Consider the following 23,556-nt stretch of genomic DNA (forward strand, 5'->3'; position numbering starts at 1 on the left):
CCTTGTGCATCAGAGAGCAGTCAGACTAATCGCAGGTCATTATAGGGGCTTGTGTACAGGGGGCCTCCATGACATCCAGAGCCTGGGGAGCATGGCCCAGATTACACCCCATTGACCCCCTCACCCTCCCCGGGTGCAGCGGTGGAAACATGAGCCCCTTCCCTGGAGGAATCAAGAGATACACACAGAACCACTCTGTTTCTGGATGGGACAATGACTGGGGAGAGGGCGGGTTTGTGTGTGTGTGTATGTGTGTGTGTGTGTGTGTGTGTGGGCGCCCAGGGGATAAGAGGATAATGAGGAGAGCGTAAAAGTGTAATTTCCTGTAATGGGCCTGGCACTGAACAGACAGAGAGAGAGAGGGGAGAGAGGTGAGGGGGAGTTGGAGTGAGGGGGACAGGCAGAGAGAGAGAGAGAGGTGAGAGAGAGAGAGAGAGGGGAGAGAGGTGAGGGGGAGTTGGAGTGAGGGGGACAGGCAGAGAGAGAGAGAGGTGAGAGAGAGAGAGGGGGGAGAGAGGTGAGGGGGAGCGGTAGAGAGAAAGGGGGAGAGAGAGACAGGTGAGAGGGAGAGGTGGAGAGAGAGACAGGTGAGGGGGTGCGGGAGAGAGAGAGTGAGGGGGAGAGAGAGTGAGGGGGAGAGGGAGAGGTAGAGAGAGATAGAGAGAGGTGAGGGGGAGAGGGAGAGAGAGAGAGGGGAAGAGGTAGAGAGAGAGAGAGGGGGAGAGGTAGAGAGAGAGAGAGAGGGGGAGAGGTAAGATGGAGGGGGAGAGAGAGAGGGAGGAGAGAGAGGAGTGGGTAAGGAGAGAAAGTGGGGAGAGGAGAGAGGTAATCAGGTGAGAGGGAGGAGAGAGAGGAGTAGGGAAGGAGGGGGAGAGAGGCAGGAGAGAGAGGAGTGGGTAAGGAGAGAAAGTGGGGAGAGGACAGATAGGTAATCAGGAGAGAGGGAGACTCTTTCTCTCGTTCTTTTCTCTCTCTGGGTAGATAAGGGGTTGGATAGGTGGAAGCCATTCCGTTCTCACGGTTTGCCCAAAGAGACTGTCCCACTCTCAGATACACACAGACACAGACACACACACAGACACACCCACCCACACACACATACAGATAAGCCACAGTGGTTGCTCTGGTTGTCCTACCCATCTTGTGTGTGATTGGCTGCAGATTCTTAAGTTGCCAGCAGAGGGAAACATAATTTACCTCATCTTATTGCCTGCACTCATCATGCTGAGAGGTGGAATGATGAAGGATAAAGACAGTGGTCGTCGGGGGGAGAGTTACAAAGAGAGATACATTGACAAAGAGAAAGAAAATATATTTTTTAAATGGCGGGAAGAGGTGGGAGTGTAGACTGTAGGGAGAGAGAGAAAGACAGAGAGAGAGAGAGAGGGAGAGAAAGACAGAGGGAAGAGACAGAGATAGAGAGAGAAAGACCGAGAGAGAGAGTCAGAGAGAGAGAGAGACAGAGAGAGAGACAGAGAGAGAGACAGAGAGAGAGACAGAGAGAGAGACAGAGAGAGAGACAGAGAGAGAGACAGAGAGAGAGACAGAGAGAGAGACATAGAGGGAGAGACAGAGAGGGAGAGACAGAGAGGGAGAGACAGAGAGAGAGACAGAGAGAGAGACAGACAGAGAGAGAGAGAGAGACAGAGAGAGAGAGACAGAGAGAGAAAGAGCGAGAGAGAGAGAGAGACAGAGAGACAGAGAGAGAGAGAGACAGAGAGAGAGAAATAATAAAGGACTCTGTGGAACTAGCAGCACTGATCAGTTTCATGTTATGTAGAACGTATGGAAATCATTACAGCTTTATAGAGGACTGCACTACAACTTTCTAGAGGGAGGGATGACTGGAGGGGAGGGATGGAGGGATGACTGGAGGGGAGGGATGGAGGGATGACTGGAGTGGAGGGAAGGAGGGATGACTGGAGGGGAGGGATGGAGGGATGACTGGAGTGGTGGAGTGATGGAGGGATGACTGGAGTGGTGGAGGGATGGAGGGATGACTGGAGGGGAGGGATGGAGGGATGACTGGAGTGGTGGAGTGATGGAGGGATGACTGGAGTGATGGAGGGATGGAGGGATGACTGGAGGGGAGGGATGACTGGAGGGGAGGGATGACTGGAGTGGAGGGAAGGAGGGATGACTGGAGGGGAGGGATGGAGGGATGACTGGAGTGGTGGAGTGATGGAGGGATGACTGGAGTGGTGGAGGGATGGAGGGATGGAGGGATGGAGGGATGACTGGAGGGGAGGGATGGAGGGATGACTGGAGTGGTGGAGTGATGGAGGGATGACCGGAGTGGTGGAGGGATGGAGGGATGACTGGAGGGGAGGGATGGAGGGATGACTGGAGGGGAGGGATGACTGGAGGGGAGGGATGGAGGGATGACTGGAGGGGAGGGATGGAGGGATGACTGGAGGGGAGGGATGGAGGGATGACTGGAGGGGAGGGATGGAGGGATGACTGGAGTGGAGGGATGGAGGGATGACTGGAGTGGAGGGATGGATGGATGGCTGGAGGGGAGGGATGACTGGAGGGGAGGGATGGAGGGATGACTGGAGTGGAGGGATGGATGGATGACTGGAGTGGAGGGATGGAGGGATGACTTGAGGGGAGGGATGGAGGGATGACTGGAGGGGAGGGATGGAGGGATGACTGGAGGGGAGGGATGGAGGGATGGAGGGATGACTGGAGGGGAGGGATGACTGGAGGGGAGGGATGGAGGGATGACTGGAGTGGAGGGATGGAGGGATGACTGGAGTGGAGGGATGGATGGATGACTGGAGGGGAGGGATGACTGGAGTGGAGGGATGGAGGAATGACTGGATTGGAGGGAGGGAAGGATGACTGGAGTGGAGGTATGGAGGGATGACTTGAGTGGAGGGATGGAGGGATGACTGGAGTGGAGGGGTGGAGGGATGACTGGAGTGGAGGGATGGAGGGATGACTTGAGTGGAGGGATGGAGGGATGACTGGAGTGGAGGGGTGGAGGGATGACTGGAGTGGAGGGATGGAGTGATGGAGGCATGACTGGGGTGGAGGGATGGAGAGATGAAGGGATGACTGGAGTGGAGGGATGACTGGAGTGGAGGGGTGGAGGGATGACTGGACTGGAGGGATGGAGGGATGACTTGAGTGGAGGGATGGAGGGATGACTGGAGTGGAGGGGTGGAGGGATGGAGGCATGACTGGAGTGGAGGGATGGAGAGATGAAGGGATGACTAGAGTGGAGGGATGACTGGAGTGGAGGGGTGGAGGGATGGAGGGATGACTGGAGTGGAGGGATGGAGTGATGGAGGCATGACTGGAGTGGAGGGATGGAGGGATGACTGGAGTGGAGGGATGGAGGGATGACTGGAGTGGATGGATGGAGGGATGATTGGAGTGGAGGGATGGAGGGATGACTGGAATGGAGGGATGTCTGGTTTGAAGGAGTACAGAGAGACGGCTGGCACAGTTCTCTTTTGGCCAACATTTATACAAGAAAGTTACAAACGTTGAGGTATAGACAGGGCTATACATTACACACTAACTAGTAATAATGTTAGGAGGTAGAGATACACACTAACTAGTATTAATGTTAGGAGGTAGAGATACACATTAACTAGTATTAATGTTAGGAGGTAGAGATACACACTAACTAGTATTAATGTTAGGAGGTAGAGAAACACTAACTAGTATTAATGTTAGGAGGTAGAGAAACACTAACTAGTATTAATGTTAGGAGGTAGAGATACACACTAACTAGTATTAATGTTAGGAGGTAGAGAAACACACTAACTAGTATTAATGTTAGGAGGTAGAGAAACACACTAACTAGTATTAATGTTAGGAGGTAGAGAAACACTAACTAGTATTAATGTTAGGAGGTAGAGATACACACTAACTAGTATTAATGATAGGAGGTAGAGATACACACTAACTAGTATTAATGTTAGGAGGTAGAGAAACACACTAACTAGTATTAATGTTAGGAGGTAGAGAAACACTAACTAGTATTAATGTTAGGAGGTAGAGATACACACTAACTAGTATTAATGTTAGGAGGTAGAGAAACACTAACTAGTAATAATGTTAGGAGGTAGAGATACACACTAACTAGTAATAATGTTAGGAGGTAGAGATACACACTAACTAGTATTAATGTTAGGAGGTAGAGATACACACTAACTAGTATTAATGTTAGGAGGTAGAGATACACACTAACTAGTAATAATGTTAGGAGGTAGAGATACACACTAACTAGTATTAATGTTAGGAGGTAGAGATACACACTAACTAGTATTAATGTTAGGAGGTAGAGATACACACTAACTAGTAATAATGTTAGGAGGTAGAGATACACACTAACTAGTATTAATGTTAGGAGGTAGAGATACACACTAACTAGTATTAATGTTAGGAGGTAGAGATACACACTAACTAGTATTAATGTTAGGAGGTAGAGAAACACTAACTAGTAATAATGTTAGGAGGTAGAGATACACACTAACTAGTAATAATGTTAGGAGGTAGAGATACACACTAACTAGTATTAATGTTAGGAGGTAGAGATACACACTAACTAGTAATAATGTTAGGAGGTAGAGATACACACTAACTAGTATTAATGTTAGGAGGTAGAGATACACACTAACTAGTATTAATGTTAGGAGGTAGAGAAACACTAACTAGTATTAATGTTAGGAGGTAGAGAAACACTAACTAGTATTAATGTTAGGAGGTAGAGAAATATTTTTCTTAGATACTGATCTTGGTTCAGTGTTGTGTTTCAGCCTCAAGTAGTTCTAACCTCTTAACACCGTCTGTTATCTCTCACCCACTCCCTGCCTCCCTTTCTCCCACTGTCCCTCCCTCCCTCTTTCCCTCGTTCTTTGCCACGAATACCACACAAGCTCTGAAGACTATTGTTCATTCATACATAGAGATGGAGGGAGGGAATGAGGGAAGGAAAGTAGGAGAGAGACAGAAATAAGGGGTTGATTGAGGAGGGAAGGTGGAGGTAGGGGATGGAGGAGAGAGAGAGTGAGACGGAGAGAGGGAGAGAGAGAGAGAGGGAGAAAGAGAGAGAAAGTGAGAGGGAGACAGAGTGAGATGAGTGAGTGAGTTACAGATTGGAAGCAGCATGAAGGAGGAAGAGGAGAGGGGCAGTAATAGGGAGAGAGAGACAACGATATGAGAGAGAGGGGCAGGGAGAGAGAGAGACAAAGATATGAGAGAGAGGGGCAGGGAGAGAGAGACAACGATAAGAGAGAGAGGGGCAGGGAGAGAGAGAGATAATGATATGAGAGAGAGAGATAGAGAGAGAGAGATAAGGATATGAGAGAGAGGGGAAGGGAGAGAGATACAAAGATATGAGAGAGAGGGGAAGGGAGAGAGGGACAACGATATAAAATAGAGGGGAAGGGAGAGCGAGACAAAGAGAGAGGGGAAGGGAGAGAGGGACAATGATATGAGAGAGAGGGGCAGGGAGAGAGAGCCAAAGAGAGATGGGAAGGGAGAGAGGGACAATGATATGAGAATGAGGGGCAGGGAGAGAGAGCCAAAGAGAGAGAGAGAGGGGAAGGGAGAGAGAGACAATGATATGAGAGAGAGGGGCAGGGAGAGAGAGACAACGATATGAGAGAGAGGGGCAGGGAGAGAGAGAGCAGAGAGAGAGAGACAGAAGAGGAGAACGGGGAGACGGGGAAAGCCCTATCGGAGCCAGAGGTTACTAGTATGGAAAAGCCCTATCGGAGCCAGAGGTTACTAGTGTGGAAAAGCCCTATCGGAGCCAGAGGTTACTAGTGTGGAAAAGCCCTATCGGAGCCAGAGGTTACTAGTGTGGAAAAGCCCTATCGGAGCCAGAGGTTACTAGTGTGGAAAAGCCCTATCGGAGCCAGAGGTTACTAGTGTGGAAAAGCCCTATCGGAGCCAGAGGTTACTAGTGTGGAAAAGCCCTATCGGAGCCAGAGGTTACTAGTGTGGAAAAGCCCTATCGGAGCCAGAGGTTACTAGTGTGGAAAAGCCCTATCGGAGCCAGAGGTTACTAGTGTGGAAAAGCCCTATCGGAGCCAGAGGTTACTAGTGTGGAAAAGCCCTATCGGAGCCAGAGGTTACTAGTGTGGAAAAGCCCTATCGGAGCCAGAGGTTACTAGTGTGGAAAAGCCCTATTGGAGCCAGATGTGGCAGTAAGGGTTGAGGATGCCAGCTGTAGTACTCTGGGATGTGGCAGTAAGGGTTGAGGATGCCAGCTGTAGTACTCTGGGATGTGGCAGTAAGGGTTGAGGATGCCAGCTGTAGTACTCTGGGATGTGACAGTAAGGGTTGAGGATGCCAGCTGTAGTACTCTGGGATGTGGCAGTAAGGGTTGAGGATGCCAGCTGTAGTACTCTGGGATGTGGCAGTAAGGGTTGAGGATGCCAGCTGTAGTACTCTGGGATGTGGCAGTAAGGGTTGAGGATGCCAGCTGTAGTACTCTGGGATGTGGCAGTAAGGGTTGAGGATGCCAGCTGTAGTACTCTGGGATGTGGCAGTAAGGGTTGAGGATGCCAGCTGTAGTACTCTGGGATGTGGCAGTAAGGGTTGGCTGGTCATATGAAGTGCTATTGTTAGTTCCAGGGCTGGAAAAGGACTGGAGGTTTTAAAACGGGAACAAGAATGTTTCTTCGCCAAACAAACCTCTCACGCCTCTAACGCATATTAGGCCTGCATCACAAATGGCCCCTATTCCCTATCTAGTGCACTACTTTAGACCAGGGCTGGCACCCTATTCCCTATCTAGTGCACTACTTTAGACCAGGGCTGGCACCCTATTCCCTATCTAGTGCACTACTTTAGACCAGGGCTGGCACCCTATTCCCTATCTAGTGCACTACTTTAGACCAGGGCTGGCACCCTATTCCCTATCTAGTGCACTACTTTAGACCAGGGCTGGCACCCTATTCCCTATCTAGTGCACTACTTTAGACCAGGGCTGGCACCCTATTCCCTATATAGTGCACTACTTTAGACCAGGGCTGGCACCCTATTCCCTATCTAGTGCACTACTTTAGACCAGGGCTGGCACCCTATTCCCTATATAGTGCACCACTTTAGACCTGGGCTGGCACCCTATTCCCTATATAGTGCACTACTTTAGACCAGGGCTGGCACCCTATTCCCTATATAGTGCACTACTTTAGACCAGGGCTGGCACCCTATTCCCTATATAGTACTTTTTACCAGGGTCTTATGAGTCACCCTATGGGTTAAAAGTAGTGCACTTTATAGGGAATAAGGTGACAGCCCTAGGTCTAAAGTAGTGCACTATATAGGGAATAGGGGCCATTTGGGATTCTCATTAGAAATGTACTGGGGTTGCCAGGAAATCCAACCTTTCATTTACTCTGTCTCTCTCTCTCGCTCTCTGCAACGTAGAGTCTCTGTCCACTCTACAACGTAACAGTGACACATTGAGAGATTTTCCATGTCAAAGGACAAGAAAGTAAAGAATTGAACGGAGTACACAACCCTTAGCTGTGCAGATCTTTAAAATGATCATCCCATTCTTTATAATACATGGTCCTAGAGTAGACAGGCTTTGAACGATGACTCAGGGGATTGTGGGATTTGTAGTATTGGTGCCGAATGTGACAGCTGTGTCTGAAGGAGTAGAAAAGTCGTTGTGAGATGTTTTCTCCAGATACGGTGTTTTGAGAATAGTTACATTATGCAGGTGAGATGTGGTCAGGTCAAGGTGAGGAAGAGGGTTGTGGTCAGGTCAAGGTGAGGAAGAGGTCTGTGGTCAGGTCAAGGTGAGGAAGAGGGTTGTGGTCAGGTCAAGGTGAGGAAGAGGGTTGTGGTCAGGTCAAGGTGAGGAAGAGGTCTGTGGTCAGGTCAAGGTGAGGAAGAGGGTTGTGGTCAGGTCAAGGTGAGGAAGAGGGTTGTGGTCAGGTCAAGGTGAGGAAGAGGGTTGTGGTCAGGTCAAGGTGAGGAAGAGGGTTGTGGTCAGGTCAAGGTGAGGAAGAGGGTTGTGGTCAGGTCAAGGTGAGGAAGAGGGTTGTGGTCAGGTCAAGGTGAGGAAGAGGGTTGTGGTCAGGTCAAGGTGAGGAAGAGGGTTGTGGTCAGGTCAAGGTGAGGAAGAGGGTTGTGGTCAGGTCAAGGTGAGGAAGAGGGTTGTGGTCAGGTCAAGGTGAGGAAGAGGGTTGTGGTCAGGTCAAGGTGAGGAAGAGGGTTGTGGTCAGGTCAAGGTGAGGAAGAGGGTTGTGGTCAGGTCAAGGTGAGGAAGAGGTCTGTGGTCAGGTCAAGGTGAGGAAGAGGGTTGTGGTCAGGTCAAGGTGAGGAAGAGGTCTGTGGTCAGGTCAAGGTGAGGAAGAGGGTTGTGGTCAGGTCAAGGTGAGGAAGAGGGTTGTGGTCAGGTCAAGGTGAGGAAGAGGTCTGTGGTCAGGTCAAGGTGAGGAAGAGGGTTGTGGTCAGGTCAAGGTGAGGAAGAGGTCTGTGGTCAGGTCAAGGTGAGGAAGAGGTCTGTGGTCAGGTCAAGGTGAGGAAGAGGTCTGTGGTCAGGTCAAGGTGAGGAAGAGGTCTGTGGTCAGGTCAAGGTGAGGAAGAGGTCTGTGGTCAGGTCAAGGTGAGGAAGAGGGTTGTGGTCAGGTCAAGGTGAGGAAGAGGGTTGTGGTCAGGTCAAGGTGAGGAAGAGGGTTGTGGTCAGGTCAAGGTGAGGAAGAGGGTTGTGGTCAGGTCAAGGTGAGGAAGAGGGTTGTGGTCAGGTCAAGGTGAGGAAGAGGGTTGTGGTCAGGTCAAGGTGAGGAAGAGGTCTGTGGTCAGGTCAAGGTGAGGAAGAGGTCTGTGGTCACGTCAAGGTGAGGAAGAGGTCTGTGGTCAGGTCAAGGTGAGGAAGAGGTCTGTGGTCAGGTCAAGGTGAGGAAGAGGTCTGTGGTCAGGTCAAGGTGAGGAAGAGGGTTGTGGTCAGGTCAAGGTGAGGAAGAGGGTTGTGGTCAGGTCAAGGTGAGGAAGAGGTCTGTGGTCAGGTCAAGGTGAGGAAGAGGTCTGTGGTCACGTCAAGGTGAGGAAGAGGTCTGTGGTCAGGTCAAGGTGAGGAAGAGGTCTGTGGTCAGGTCAAGGTGAGGAAGAGGTCTGTGGTCAGGTCAAGGTGAGGAAGAGGGTTGTGGTCAGGTCAAGGTGAGGAAGAGGGTTGTGGTCAGGTCAAGGTGAGGAAGAGGGTTGTGGTCAGGTCAAGGTCAAGGTGAGGAAGAGGGTTGTGGTCAGGTCAAGGTGAGGAAGAGGTCTGTGGTCAGGTCAAGGTGAGGAAGAGGTCTGTGGTCAGGTCAAGGTGAGGAAGAGGTCTGTGGTCAGGTCAAGGTGAGGAAGAGGTCTGTGGTCAGGTCAAGGTGAGGAAGAGGTCTGTGGTTATGGTGAAGAAATGGTTCTAACCCTCTCTCCTCTCCCCCTCTCTCTCCTCTCCCCCTCTCTCCTCTCCCTCCCTTCCCCTCTCTCCCCCTCTCTCTTCTCTCCCCCTCTCTCTCCTCTCCCCCTCTTTCCTCTCCCTCCCTTCTCCTCTCTCCCCCTCTCTCTTCTCTCCCCCTCTCTCTTCTCTCCCCCCCTCTCTCCTCTCCCCCTCTCTCCTCTCCCTCCCTTCTCCCCTCTCACCTGTCTCCTCTCTCTCTCTCTCTCTCTCTCTCTCTCTCTCTCTCTCTCTCTCTCTCTCTCTCTCTCTCTCTCTCTCTCTCTCCCCCTCTTTCCTCTCCCTCCCTTCTCCTCTCTCCCCCTCTCTCTTCTCTCCCCCTCTCTCTTCTCTCCCCCCTCTCTCCTCTCCCCCTCTCTCCTCTCCCTCCCTTCTCCCCTCTCACCTGTCTCCCTCTCTCTCTCTCTCTCTCTCTCTCTCTCTCTCTCTCTCTCTCTCTCTCTCTCTCTCTCTCTCTCTCTCTCTCTCTCTCTCTCTCTCTCCCCCTCTTTCCTCTCCCTCCCTTCTCCTCTCTCCCCCTCTCTCTTCTCTCCCCCTCTCTCTTCTCTCCCCCCCTCTCTCCTCTCCCCCTCTCTCCTCTCCCTCCCTTCTCCCCTCTCACCTGTCTCCTCTCTCTCTCTCTCTCTCTCTCTCTCTCTCTCTCTCTCTCTCTCCTCTCCCCCTCTCCCCCTCTCCCCATCCTCCTCCAGGTCTTCTCCAAGGTGTTCAGTCATGAGGCGCTGCAGTCCTACCTCCCTAAGATCCAGCAGGTGATCCAGGAGTCACTGAGGCTGTGGAGCTCCAACCCAGAACCCATCAACGTCTACAGGTGACTTCTCAACCTGGTGTGTGTGTGTGTGTGTGTGTGCATGTACGGAGCTCCAACCCAGAACCCATCAACGTCTACAGGTGACTTCTCAACCTGGTGTGTGTGTGTGTGTGTGTGCATGTACGGAGCTCCAACCCAGAACCCATCAACGTCTACAGGTGACTTCTCAACCTGGTGTGTGTGTGTGTGTGTGTGTGTGTGTGCATGTACGGAGCTCCAACCCAGAACCCATCAACGTCTACAGGTGACTTCTCAACCTGGTGTGTGTGTGTGTGTGTGTGTGCATGTACGGAGCTCCAACCCAGAACCCATCAACGTCTACAGGTGACTTCTCAACCTGTGTGTGTGTGTGTGTGTGTGTGTGTGTGTGTGTGCATGTACGGAGCTCCAACCCAGAACCCATCAACGTCTACAGGTGACTTCTCAACCTGGTGTGTGTGTGTGTGTGTGTGTGTGTGTGCATGTACGGAGCTCCAACCCAGAACCCATCAACGTCTACAGGTGACTTCTCAACCTGTGTGTGTGTGTGTGTGTGTGTGTGTGCATGTACGGAGCTCCAACCCAGAACCCATCAACGTCTACAGGTGACTTCTCAACCTGGTGTGTGTGTGTGTGTGTGTGTGTGTGTGCATGTACGGAGCTCCAACCCAGAACCCATCAACGTCTACAGGTGACTTCTCAACCTGTGTGTGTGTGTGTGTGTGTGTGTGTGTGTGCATGTACGGAGCTCCAACCCAGAACCCATCAACGTCTACAGGTGACTTCTCAACCTGGTGTGTGTGTGTGTGTGTGTGTGTGTGTGTGTGCATGTACGGAGCTCCAACCCAGAACCCATCAACGTCTACAGGTGACTTCTCAACCTGTGTGTGTGTGTGTGTGTGTGTGCATGTACGGAGCTCCAACCCAGAACCCATCAACGTCTACAGGTGACTCGTAATTCGAAAACTCACTCCAGCTAGAAGAGCCCCCCACAGAGCAAGCAGAACCTAAAGCAGTAGTACAGTGGCTCGGAGAAACTCCCTTGGAAGGAGGACACCCGGAGAGGGACCCTGCTCGTTTCTATACACCTTCTTCCTCTGAAGTTACTTTCCTGGACTCTCACTGATTGATTCATTGATTGATTGATTGACTGCTTCCTCCAGGGAGTCCCAGAGGCTGTCGTTCCACATGGCAGTGAGGGTGTTGTTAGGGTTCAGGGTCTTCAGCCTACATAAAGGCTACATAGGGCTACGTAGGGTTGCTATGTCTGGTTATTAACCCCCCCCCTCTCCCTCCCTCCCCAGGGAGTCCCAGAGGCTGTCGTTCCACATGGCAGTGAGGGTGTTGTTAGGGTTCAGGGTCTTCAGCCTACATAAAGGCTACATAGGGCTACGTAGGGTTGCTATGTCTGGTTATTAACCCCCCCCCTCTCCCTCCCTCCCCAGGGAGTCCCAGAGGCTGTCGTTCCACATGGCAGTGAGGGTGTTGTTAGGGTTCAGGGTCTTCAGCCTACATAAAGGCTACATAGGGCTACGTAGGGTTGCTATGTCTGGTTATTAACCTCCCCCCCCCCCCTCTCTCTCCCTCCCTCCCCAGGGAGTCCCAGAGGCTGTCGTTCCACATGGCAGTGAGGGTGCTGCTGGGGTTTAGAGTAGCAGACGAGGAGATGAGACATCTGTTCAACACCTTCCAGGAGTTCATAGACAACATCTTCACCTTACCCATAGACCTGCCGTTCAGTGGGTACAGAAGGGTGAGTGTGTGCATGTACAACAAGCACTTTAATAGACAAAGACACATATGCATGGGTTTAATCTACTCAACAAGAGGCTGAAGTAAATCAACTGAAATTAGACCTGATGCTGTTCTGACCTGATGCTGTTCTGACTTGATGCTGTTCTGATGCTGTTCTGACTTGATGCTGTTCTGATGCTGTTCTGACCTGATGCTGTTCTGATGCTGTTCTGACCTGATGCTGTTCTGACCTGATGCTGTTCTGATGCTGTTCTGACCTGATGCTGTTCTGACTTCATGCTGTTCTGATGCTGTTCTGACTTGATGCTGTTCTGATGCTGTTCTGACCTGATGCTGTTCTGACTTGATGCTGTTCTGATGCTGTTCTGACTTGATGCTGTTCTGATCTGATGCTGTTCTGATGCTGTTCTGACTTCATGCTGTTCTGACTTCATGCTGTTCTGACCTGATGCTGTTCTGACTTGATGCTGTTCTGATGCTGTTCTGATGCTGTTCTGACTTGATGCTGTTCTGACTTGATGCTTTTCTGATGCTGTTCTGACTTGATGCTGTTCTGATGCTGTTCTGACTTGATGCGGATTTGATGCTGTTCTGATCTGATGCTGTTCTGACTTGATGCTGATCTGACTTGATGCTGTTCTGACTTGATGCTGATCTGATGCTGTTCTGACTTGATGCTGATCTGACTTGATGCTGTTCTGACTTGATGCTGTTTTGACTTGATGCTGTTCTGACTTGATGCTGTTCTGACTTGATGCTGATCTGATGCTGTTCTGACTTGATGCTGTTCTGATGCTGTTCTGACTTGATGCTGTTCTGATGCTGTTCTGACTTGATGCTGTTCTGACTTGATGCTGATCTGATGCTGTTCTGACTTGATGCTGTTCTGATGCTGTTCTGACTTGATGCTGTTCTGACTTGATGCTGTTCTGATTTGATGCTGTTCTGACTTGATGCTGATCTGATGCTGTTCTGACTTGATAATGATCTGATGCTGTTCTGACTTGATGCTGATCTGATGCTGTTCTGACTTGATGCTGATCTGATGCTGTTCTGACCTGAAGCTGTTCTGACCTGATGCTGTTCTGAAGCTGATGCTGTTCTGACCTGATGCTGTTCTGATGCTGTTCTGACCTGATGCTGTTCTGACTTGATGCTGTTCTGAAGCTGTACTGTGTAATTCAACATATTCCATTCTTGTTTGTCACACACATCACTGACCACATGTCTCTGTGGGTTTTTGCTTCTGTAGGGTATCCGTGCCAGGGACACACTCCAGAAAGGAATAGAAAAAGCCATCAGGGAGAAACCCCTCTCTTCCCAGGGGAAGGATTATAGCGACGCACTTGATATCTTGCTGGAGAGCGCAAAAGAGAACGGCACTGAACTCACAATGCAGGAACTCAAGGTAAGAACCTTTCTCTCCTAGGAACTCTTTCTACCTCTCTCTCTCTCTCTCTCTCTCTCTCTCTCTCTCTCTCTCTCTCTCTCTCTCTCTCTCTCTCTCTCTCTCTCTCTCTCTACCTCTCTCTCTCTCTCTCTCTCTCTCTCTCTACCTCTCTCTCTCTCTCTCTCTCTCTCTACCTCTCTCTACCTCTCTCTCTCTACCTCTCTCTCTCTCTCTCTCTCTCTCTCTCTCTCTCTACCCCTCTCTCTACCTCTCTCTCGCTCTACCTCTCTACCTCTCTACCTCTCTCTCTCTCTACCTCTCTCTCTACCTCTCCAAGTCTCCTTTAAGGTTTGTAAAATGATTATCAGGCTGAAAATCACCATGGCTGTTTCCCAAAGGACATCCTGTTCTCTATATAGTGCACTACTTTAGACCAGGGCTGGCACTCTATTCCCTATATAGTGCACTACTTTAGACCAGGGCTGGCACCCTATTCCCTATATAGTGCACTACTTTAGACCAGGGCTGGCACCCTATTCCCTATGTAGTGCACTACTATAGACCAGGGCTGGCACCCTATTCCCTATATAGTGCACTACCATAGACCAGGGCTGGCACCCTATTCCCTATATAGTGCACTACCATAGACCAGGGCTGGCACCCTATTCCCTACATAGTGCACTACCATAGACCAGGGCTGGCACCCTATTCCCTATATAGTGCACTACCATAGACCAGGGCTGGCACCCTATTCCCTACATAGTGCACTACCATAGACCAGGGCTGGCACCCTATTCCCTACATAGTGCACTACTTTAGACCAGGGCTGGCCCCCTATTCCCTACATAGTGCACTACTATAGACCAGGGCTGGCACCCTATTCCCTATTTTGTGCACTACTTTAGACCAGGGCTGGCCCCCTATTCCCTATATTGTGCACTACCATAGACCAGGGCTGGCACCCTATTCCCTATTTTGTGCACTACTTTAGACCAGGGCTGGCACCCTATTCCCTACATAGTGCACTACTATAGACCAGGGCTGGCACCCTATTCCCTACATAGTGCACTACCATGTCAGTGCAGACCGAGGCTGTCAGCACCAGACCACTGTAAGAACAGCCCCTGATCTGCACTAAAACATAAAACCCACACAACAACCCAACCTGTAGAGATATGATGGTTGATTTCTGCTTGGTCTAAGCTTGTAACACTTGCCTTTAAATAAAGCCTCAATCAAATAACAATACAGACTTTCCCTTTAAGATCCTCCGTTGCTATTTTTACGTTGGTTTAAAGTTGGGTATCTTGCTAATATCACAGATCAATGTATTAGATATCTGACTAGTATCACAGATCAATGTATTGGATATCTGACTAATATCACAGATCAATGTATTGGATATCTGACTAGTATCACAGATCAATGTTTTGGATATCTGACTAATATCACAGATCAATGTATTGGATATCTGACTAGTATCACAGATCAATGTATTGGATATCTGACTAGTATCACAGATCAATGTATTGGATATCTGACTAGTATCACAGATCAATGTATTAGATATCTGACTAGTATCACAGATCAATATATTAGATATCTGACTAGTTTCACAGATCAATGTATTGGATATCTGACTAGTATCACAGATCAATATATTAGATATCTGACTAGTTTCACAGATCAATGTATTAGATATCTGACTAGTATCACAGATCAATATATTAGATATCTGACTAGTTTCACAGATCAATGTATTGGATATCTGACTAGTATCACAGATCAATATATTAGATATCTGACTAGTTTCACAGATCAATGTATTGGATATCTGACTAGTATCACAGATCAATGTATTGGATATCTGACTAGTTTCACGGATCAATGTATTGGATATCTGACTAGTATCACATATCTGACTAGTATCACAGATCAATGTATTGGATATCTGACTAGTATCACAGATCAATGTATTGGATATCTGACTAGTATCACAGATCAATGTATTGGATATCTGACTAGTATCACGGATCAATGTATTAGATATCTGACTAGTATCACAGATCAATGTATTGGATATGTGACTAGTATCACAGATCAATGTATTGGATATCTGACTAGTATCACAGATCAATGTATTAGATATCTGACTAGTATCACAGATCAATGTATTGGATATCTGACTAGTATCACAGATCAATGTATTAGATATCTGACTAGTATCACAGATCAATGTATTGGATATCTGACTAGTATCACAGATCAATGTATTGGATATCTGACTAATATCACAGATCAATGTATTGGATATCTGACTAATATCACAGATCAATGTATTGGATATCTGACTAGTATCACAGATCAATGTATTGGATATCTGACTAGTATCACAGATCAATGTATTAGATATCTGACTAGTATCACAGATCAATGTATTGGATATCTGACTAGTATCACAGATCAATGTATTGGATATCTGACTAATATCACAGATCAATGTATTGGATATCTGACTAATATCACAGATCAATGTATTGGATATCTGACTAGTATCACAGATCAATATATTAGATATCTGACTAGTATCACAGATCAATGTATTGGATATCTGACTAGTATCACAGATCAATGTATTAGATATCTGACTAGTATCACAGATCAATGTATTGGATATCTGACTAGTATCACAGATCAATGTATTGGATATCTGACTAATATCACAGATCAATGTATTGGATATCTGACTAATATCACAGATCAATGTATTGGATATGTGACTAGTATCACAGATCAATGTATTGGATATCTGACTAGTATCACAGATCAATGTATTAGATATCTGACTAGTATCACAGATCAATGTATTGGATATCTGACTAGTATCACAGATCAATGTATTGGATATCTGACTAATATCACAGATCAATGTATTGGATATCTGACTAATATCACAGATCAATGTATTGGATATCTGACTAGTATCACAGATCAATGTATTAGATATCTGACTAGTATCACAGATCAATGTATTGGATATCTGACTAGTATCACAGATCAATGTATTGGATATCTGACTAGTACCACGGATCAATGTATTGGATATCTGACTAGTATCACAGATCAATGTATTAGATATCTGACTAGTACCACAGATCAATGTATTGGATAACTGACTAGTACCACAGATCAATGTATTGGATATCTGACTAGTACCACGGATCAATGTATTGGATATCTGACTAGTACCACGGATCAATGTATTGGATATCTGACTAATATCACAGATCAATGTATTGGATAACTGACTAGTACCACAGATCAATGTATTGGATATCTGACTAGTACCACGGATCAATGTATTGGATATCTGACTAGTACCACGGATCAATGTATTGGATATCTGACTAATATCACAGATCAATGTATTGGATATCTGACTAATATCACAGATCAATGTATTGGATATGTGACTAGTATCACAGATCAATGTATTGGATATCTGACTAGTACCACGGATCAATGTATTAGATATCTGACTAGTACCACAGATCAATGTATTGGATAACTGACTAGTACCACAGATCAATGTATTGGATATCTGACTAGTACCACGGATCAATGTATTGGATATCTGACTAGTACCACGGATCAATGTATTGGATAACTGACTAGTACCACGGATCAATGTATTGGATAACTGACTAGTACCACGGATCAATGTATTAGATATCTGACTAGTATCACGGATCAATGTATTGGATAACTGACTAGTACCACGGATCAATGTATTAGATATCTGACTAGTATCACGGATCAATGTATTGGATAACTGACTAGTACCACGGATCAATGTATTAGATATCTGACTAGTACCACGGATCAATGTATTAGATATCTGACTAGTATCACAGATCAATGTATTTCAGAAGTGATATAGGTGCTATAGAGTAGTTTTAATACAGATGACCTCATCCTAATGAACACATCTCTCTTCTTCGTCTTCCCTTCGTCTTCCCTTCGTCTCCAGGAGGCGACCATCGAGCTGATCTTTGCTGCGTTCGCCACCACGGCCAGCGCCTCCACGTCTCTCATCATGCAGCTCCTACGTCACCCTGCCGTGTTGGAGAAGTTACGAGAGGAGCTCCGGACCCGGGGGATCCTCCACAACGGCTGTCTGTGCGAGGGGGAACTGGGCCTGGATACCATCGTTAGTCTGAAGTATCTGGACTGTGTGATCAAGGAGGTGCTGAGGCTCTTCACGCCCGTGTCTGGGGGTTATAGGACGGCCTTGCAGACCTTTGAACTAGATGTGAGTGGTGTATTTGTATTGTGTCATCTGTTAATCACTCTCTCTCTCTCTCCCTTCCCATCTTGTCTTCTTGTGTTGTCTTTTGTCTTGTCTTTTGTCTTGTCCGTTGTCTTGTCGTCTCTTATATTTTGTCTTGTCTTTTGTCTTGTCTTGTCCGTTGTCTTGTCGTCTCTTATATTTTGTCTTGTCTTTTGTCTTGTCTTGTCCGTTGTCTTGTCGTCTCTTATATTTTGTCTTGTCTTTTGTCTTGTCTTGTCCGTTGTCTTGTCGTCTCTTATATTTTGTCTTGTCTTTTGTCTTGTTTTGTCCTTTGTCTTGTCTTGTCCGTTGTCTTATCTTCTCTTATATTTTGTCCTGTCTTTTGTCTTTTCTTGTCTTTTGTCTCGTAAATGACTCTTCCACGTTTCTCTGTCTCCGTCCCCAGGGGGTACAGATCCCGAAGGGTTGGAGTGTGATGTACAGCATCAGAGACACCCACGACACCTCCTCCGTCTTCAAGGACGTAGACGCCTTCGACCCCGACCGCTTCTCCCAAGAACGCAGCGAAGACAAGGAGGGACGCTTCCACTACCTCCCGTTCGGCGGCGGCATCCGCTCCTGTCTCGGGAAACAGCTCGCCACTCTCTTCCTCCGTATTCTGGCCATCGAGCTGGCCAGCACCAGCCGCTTTGAGCTGGCGACCCGGGACTTTCCCAGAGTGGTGACGGTGCCGGTGGTTCATCCGGTGGACGGGTTAAAGGTGAAGTTCTACGGTCTGGATTCTAACCAGAACGAGATTCCGTCCGATCTCCTAGCCGACATCAAGACGGAAGAGCTGCTGGGAGCCGCGGTGTAGATCGTTGATTTGGATTGGACGAAGCAAGGAGGAAGGGAGGGATGGATAGAGGGAGGAGAAATGAGAGAGAGGAGGAGGAGGATGGATGGAGGACATGGCAGAGAGAATAAAAGGAGAATGGGAGGTCAGGAGTGGTCTAGCATCCTTTTGTTTTCATTTTGCTGATGTCTTGGAATGTTGGAGGTCTCCTTTGAACTCTAAAAAGGAACATTCTGAATTCCGATTCCTTCTCTTTGTCGTGTTATTGTTAGTTATTGGAACTTTCTGGGAGACAAAGAAGAAGAACAGAGGCTGCCAAAAAAAATCTCTATTCCGTTTGTTTTCCAAGAAATATACAAAACTATGTATAAAATGAAAAGTAATGTAATATAATGAATGAATTAAAAAACAGAAGACTTAGTTTTAAGAGAAGTTATGCACAATTAGGAAACAGATTCTTAGGGGAGTGTATTTGGATTAGAGGGATGGATGGAGGTATGGAAGAAAGAAAGACATAAAGAAAGGAAGCAAGGAAAGGAGGGATAAAACAGGGTATAATGATTTAAGAAGCTTAGGGATAGGATAAAAGACAGGAGAATCTACACAGGAGAGAGAGAGACTCTTAAAGTGAATCCAGAGCTAGAGAGAGAAGGGCAGAGGTGAGTTCATACACACTTGTATATATCAGGGTGCTCCAAGTCCAGTACTGGCAAGTGCTAGAGTTTTCCAGGCTTTTCTTCCAGCCATGCTCTAACACACGTCTCTCAAACAATCAAGCTATCAACCTATCAACTATCACGATTTGTTTAATGAGGTGTTTCTTTTACCCGGAAAATGGACTATAATTCTCCAAGATGGGGTTTAAACAGAGACCCCTGCTATAAAGGACTTCAGGGAGAATGCGAAAGAGAGACTCAAAAGCTGTAAAGGATTTTAGGATTGTGTGTTAATAGCTCAGGTGTGGAAGGGGATCTTTCATTGGACGTATTTTCATATCTTCATTTTTTTTTACTCAACCTGCACATAAGAGACGATCAGTTGTTACCAATCATCCCCCTTCCCCTTTAAACCCTCAAACCTGTGCTATGATGTCATCGGACTATGTGTCCGTGTGTGTGTCCGTCGCTTGGCCTGACATCTGCCTCTTTGCTTGACTGGATGTATTTTGGACATAAAGGAGAACCATTTTTCTAAAGCTATCAGAATCGTCTAAGCTGGAGGAAGAATGATAGAGAGAAAGAGAAGAAGAGATAAAGAAAGAGAAGAAGACAGGGAGAGATAAGGAGAGAGGGGAGGAGAGGGAGAGATACAGGAGGAGAGGAGACCTATATACTTGCTGCTTGAGAGTTGCTTTGTTTTTGTATTTCAGTTGGAGCAGAGTGTTGTTGAACTCTGTGGGACGTGAAGCTGACATTTTGACTAGCTGCTCCTCTTTATCAACACAAAAATGCAAAATTGATTTAAAGAAAAATCTAAACTTTATTAGCTAATGAGATTTAAGAACGTGAGACGATTGCACAATCAGAATCATTTTTGGAACTTATTACTAACCCCAACACCAGGAAATGTCCATCATGGATACGGAGAGAAAATACTTCCAAAACTGCTTCCTTTATAACTCGTCAAAAGAACACTTAGAACTTACTTAATGAACATTCCGGAACTCACAAACATTCCGGAACTCACAAACATTCTGGAACTCACAAATATTCCGGAACTCACAAACATTCTGGAACTCACAAACATTCTGGAACTCAATTTTTTTGTGGGGAATTCACAAACATTCCGGAACATTCTGGAACATTCTGAAACAACATCCCGGAATCCTTGGACAGTTGGGAGTTTTATTTGGAGGGAGCTAGGACCCAGGGACTGCTGGGAAAAGCTTCTATAAATGATATTCTACTACCGTCTTCTACAGATATATAATGTCTATAGTGTTAAAGTCGTATATATTCTGGGACCAACTACACCACTGATTGTCTACACATACTATATGTACAGTGAGCTGCTTCTGTGTTTCTAAATGACAGTTATAGAAGTGCTATCATATATAGATTGCAAGTGAGATTCATCGACATTTCTCGTTTTTTTATTGTATTTTAAAAATTGTATTTAGCAAATATTTTGTATTTTGTGAAAAGCAAAGAGGGATGGGCAGTTCTGTTTATTATGATTCTTGTGTTTAGTAAGTAAGCCATGGGTTAACACCTGTTCTCTCTAATATCCTAATATTATTATTATTGACTATTAATATTTCTTATTGTAATAAAATATTATTGTTTTAAGTTGCCATTTTTATTATATTTCCAGAGTTTTAGTATAAATGTCAAAAGTCTGTTTGTTGGTAAATATCTTTATATTTAGAATGATTTGAATTATTTCAGTTATATTGTAAAACAGCGTTGAATATGTTAATATTGTTTATTGTAATAATTATTCTTATTTTGGGTTATTATTATAATTATCATTATAATTATTATACTATTAATAATTATTATTATCACAACATTCATTTATTATTAATATTAAGAAGACAATTACTTGCGAGGTATGTTCAATATTGAAGTGTCACATGGCTTCATTGGTTCTCTTGTGAATCCCATTTGACACCCTATTCCCTATACAGTGCACTACTTTTGACCAGAGTCCTATGGTAAGTAGTGAACTAACTAGGGACTAGGGTGTCATTTGAGATGCAGTTATCGCTGTCTGTCTGCCTGTCTGTCCTTCTGTACATAATGTGTATTTCATTTTACAGATCCCAACAATTCACTTAGTTCAAATATGAATGTTTTTCAACTGTGATTCTTAAATGTACTCCTGTAATAAAATATAATGTGAAAATTAAGACTAACGATCATTTCAATTGTCCGATGTCAACTGATAAATCAATCAATAGTTCTCTATCGATTATTTAGCTGTCCAAATACCCGAGGGACACATCAACAATCAACCAAACAAGTCTGTGGTCCTTCTGTTCTGTGGTTTCCATGGTTGCACGATTCCGTGGTTCCGTGGTTCTGTGGTTCCAATGCTTCACTTTTACAAGGCTCTTCTCTAAGTGACATAAGCGGTCAGCCTTCGCTTATTTACACATATTTTTTTTAGGGACTCAATCTGCGTCTCAACTTTCCTATTGAGAGTTAAAATAGTAGAATACACAAGGAGAAATTTGAACATTTTGTTTGTGCAGCAGCAGTTTTTCTAGTGTCATGTCAGTCACTGACAGTCACTCAATTAGTCATGTCAGCTTACAATTTGGTAAATTGATTGGTAAATCTAGCCAGCTATCTAAAAATGGCGAAATGGGTAGAATTTCAGTAAATTAGCTGTAAAACGGAGGAAAAAAATAGTATCTGAGCCACATGGCAGAATGAGTAGAATTACATGAAATGTGTTTGGAACCCCAACCAGATCTCTTAGGGCCTCCGAATGCCTGAGCTGGCCCCGTTTCTTCTCATCGTCATGACAGACCCTGAGCTGGCCCCGTTTCTTCTCATCGTCATGACAGACCCTGAGCTGGCCCCGTTTCTTCTCATCGTCATGACAGACCCTGAGCTGGCCCCGTTTCTTCTCATCGTCATGAAAGAGTGTGTTCTCAAGACAGGCCTATTGAAGAACACACAACAGTACAGTCATATAAATGTAGTCCTCTCTTTGTTTGGGTTCATAGATTTCATGACCAGAACAACATATTGGTTTTTATATGGAAACATTTGGGACTATGGGGACCAAACTTGATGCTGCTCAAAACATCATCCTTAATTTGACATGCTGACTAGACGTAGGCGTACGCCATCGTCCACATGCTGATATTGTCCGTCCACACCAGACACGATCAGGACAAGCAGGTTGAAATATCCAAACAAGCGACTCCTGTGGCGGGCCGGGCGCAGTGCGCGCTAACCAAGGGAGCCAGGTGCACTGTGTTTCCTCCGACACATTGGTGCGGCTGGCTTCCGGGTTGGAGGCGCGCTGTGTTAAGAAGCAGTGCGGCTTGGTTGGGTTTCGGAGGACGCATGGCTTTCGACCTTCGTCTCTCCCGAGCCCGTACGGGAGTTGTAGCGATGAGACAAGATAGTAATTACTAAATTGGGGAGAAAAGGGGGTAAAATAAAAATAAATAAATAAATATCCAAACAAACTCTGAGCCGTACTATATTAATTTGGGGACAGGTTGAAAAGCATTAAACATTTATGGCAGTTTGGCTAGCTAGCTTACTGTTGCAAGCTCATTTGTCCTGGGATATAAACATTGGGTTGTTATTTTACCTGAAATACACAAGGTTCTCTACTCTGACAGTTACTCCTCAGATTAAAGGGGAAACCGAGTTAGTTTCTAGTAACCTCTCCTCCTTCAGGCTTCTTCTTCTTCTGTGGACTTTATATGGCGGTTGGCCAACCAACTTTAAGGTGCGTTACCACCACCAACTGGACTGGACTGTGGACCTCTTCTTTCAATCACCCACGTGGGTATACGCTCCTAAAAACCAATGAGGAGATGGGAGAGGCGAGATTTACAGCGCGTCAAGCATCACAAATAGTGCTTTAAGCACCAGCTGTCAGAGCAGCTCATAGATTACTGCACCTGTACATAGCCCATCTATAATTTAGCCCAAACAACTACCTCTTTACCTACCTTATTTATTTATTTATTTTGCTCCTTTGCACCCCATTATTTCTGTCTCTACTTTGCGCTTTCTTCCACTGCAAACCAACCATTCCAGTGTTTTTAGTTTTTATTTTACTTGCTGTGTTGTATTTACTTCGCCACCATGGCCTTTTTATATTTTTATTTATTTATACATATATTTGTTTGCCTTCACCTCCCTTATCTCACCTCACTTGCTCACATTGTATATAGACTTATTTTTTTTCACTGTATCATTGACTATATGTTTGTTTTACTCCATGTGTAACTATGTGTTGTTGTATGTGTCAAACTGCTTTGCTTTATCTTGGCCAGGTCGCAATTGTAAATGAGAACGTGTTCTCAATTTGCCTACCTGGTTAAATAAAGGTTAAATAAAAATAAAAAAAATAAAAAATAGAACCAAGTTCTATTTTAACACCTGGC

At 46.1% G+C, this 23,556-nt stretch overlaps 1 protein-coding gene across 1 annotated transcript in view; it reads left to right on the forward strand.

Annotated features, from left to right (window-relative positions):
* The window catches only part of cyp26b1 (cytochrome P450, family 26, subfamily b, polypeptide 1), a 36,443-nt gene extending 15,116 nt beyond the window's left edge, over positions 1–21,327 (forward strand). Inside the window, exons 3-7 of the mRNA XM_071378121.1 lie at positions 10,108–10,226; positions 11,802–11,958; positions 13,213–13,368; positions 17,381–17,662; positions 18,087–21,327. Coding sequence (XP_071234222.1) covers positions 10,108–10,226; positions 11,802–11,958; positions 13,213–13,368; positions 17,381–17,662; positions 18,087–18,497 — 1,125 coding nt within the window. The 3' untranslated portion in view covers positions 18,498–21,327. The remainder of the gene's footprint in view (positions 1–10,107; positions 10,227–11,801; positions 11,959–13,212; positions 13,369–17,380; positions 17,663–18,086) is intronic.
* The last annotated feature ends 2,229 nt before the right edge of the window (positions 21,328–23,556 follow it).

This window comes from Salvelinus alpinus, chromosome 31 (assembly GCF_045679555.1).
Source record: "Salvelinus alpinus chromosome 31, SLU_Salpinus.1, whole genome shotgun sequence".
Classification (NCBI taxonomy): Eukaryota; Metazoa; Chordata; class Actinopteri; order Salmoniformes; family Salmonidae; genus Salvelinus; species Salvelinus alpinus.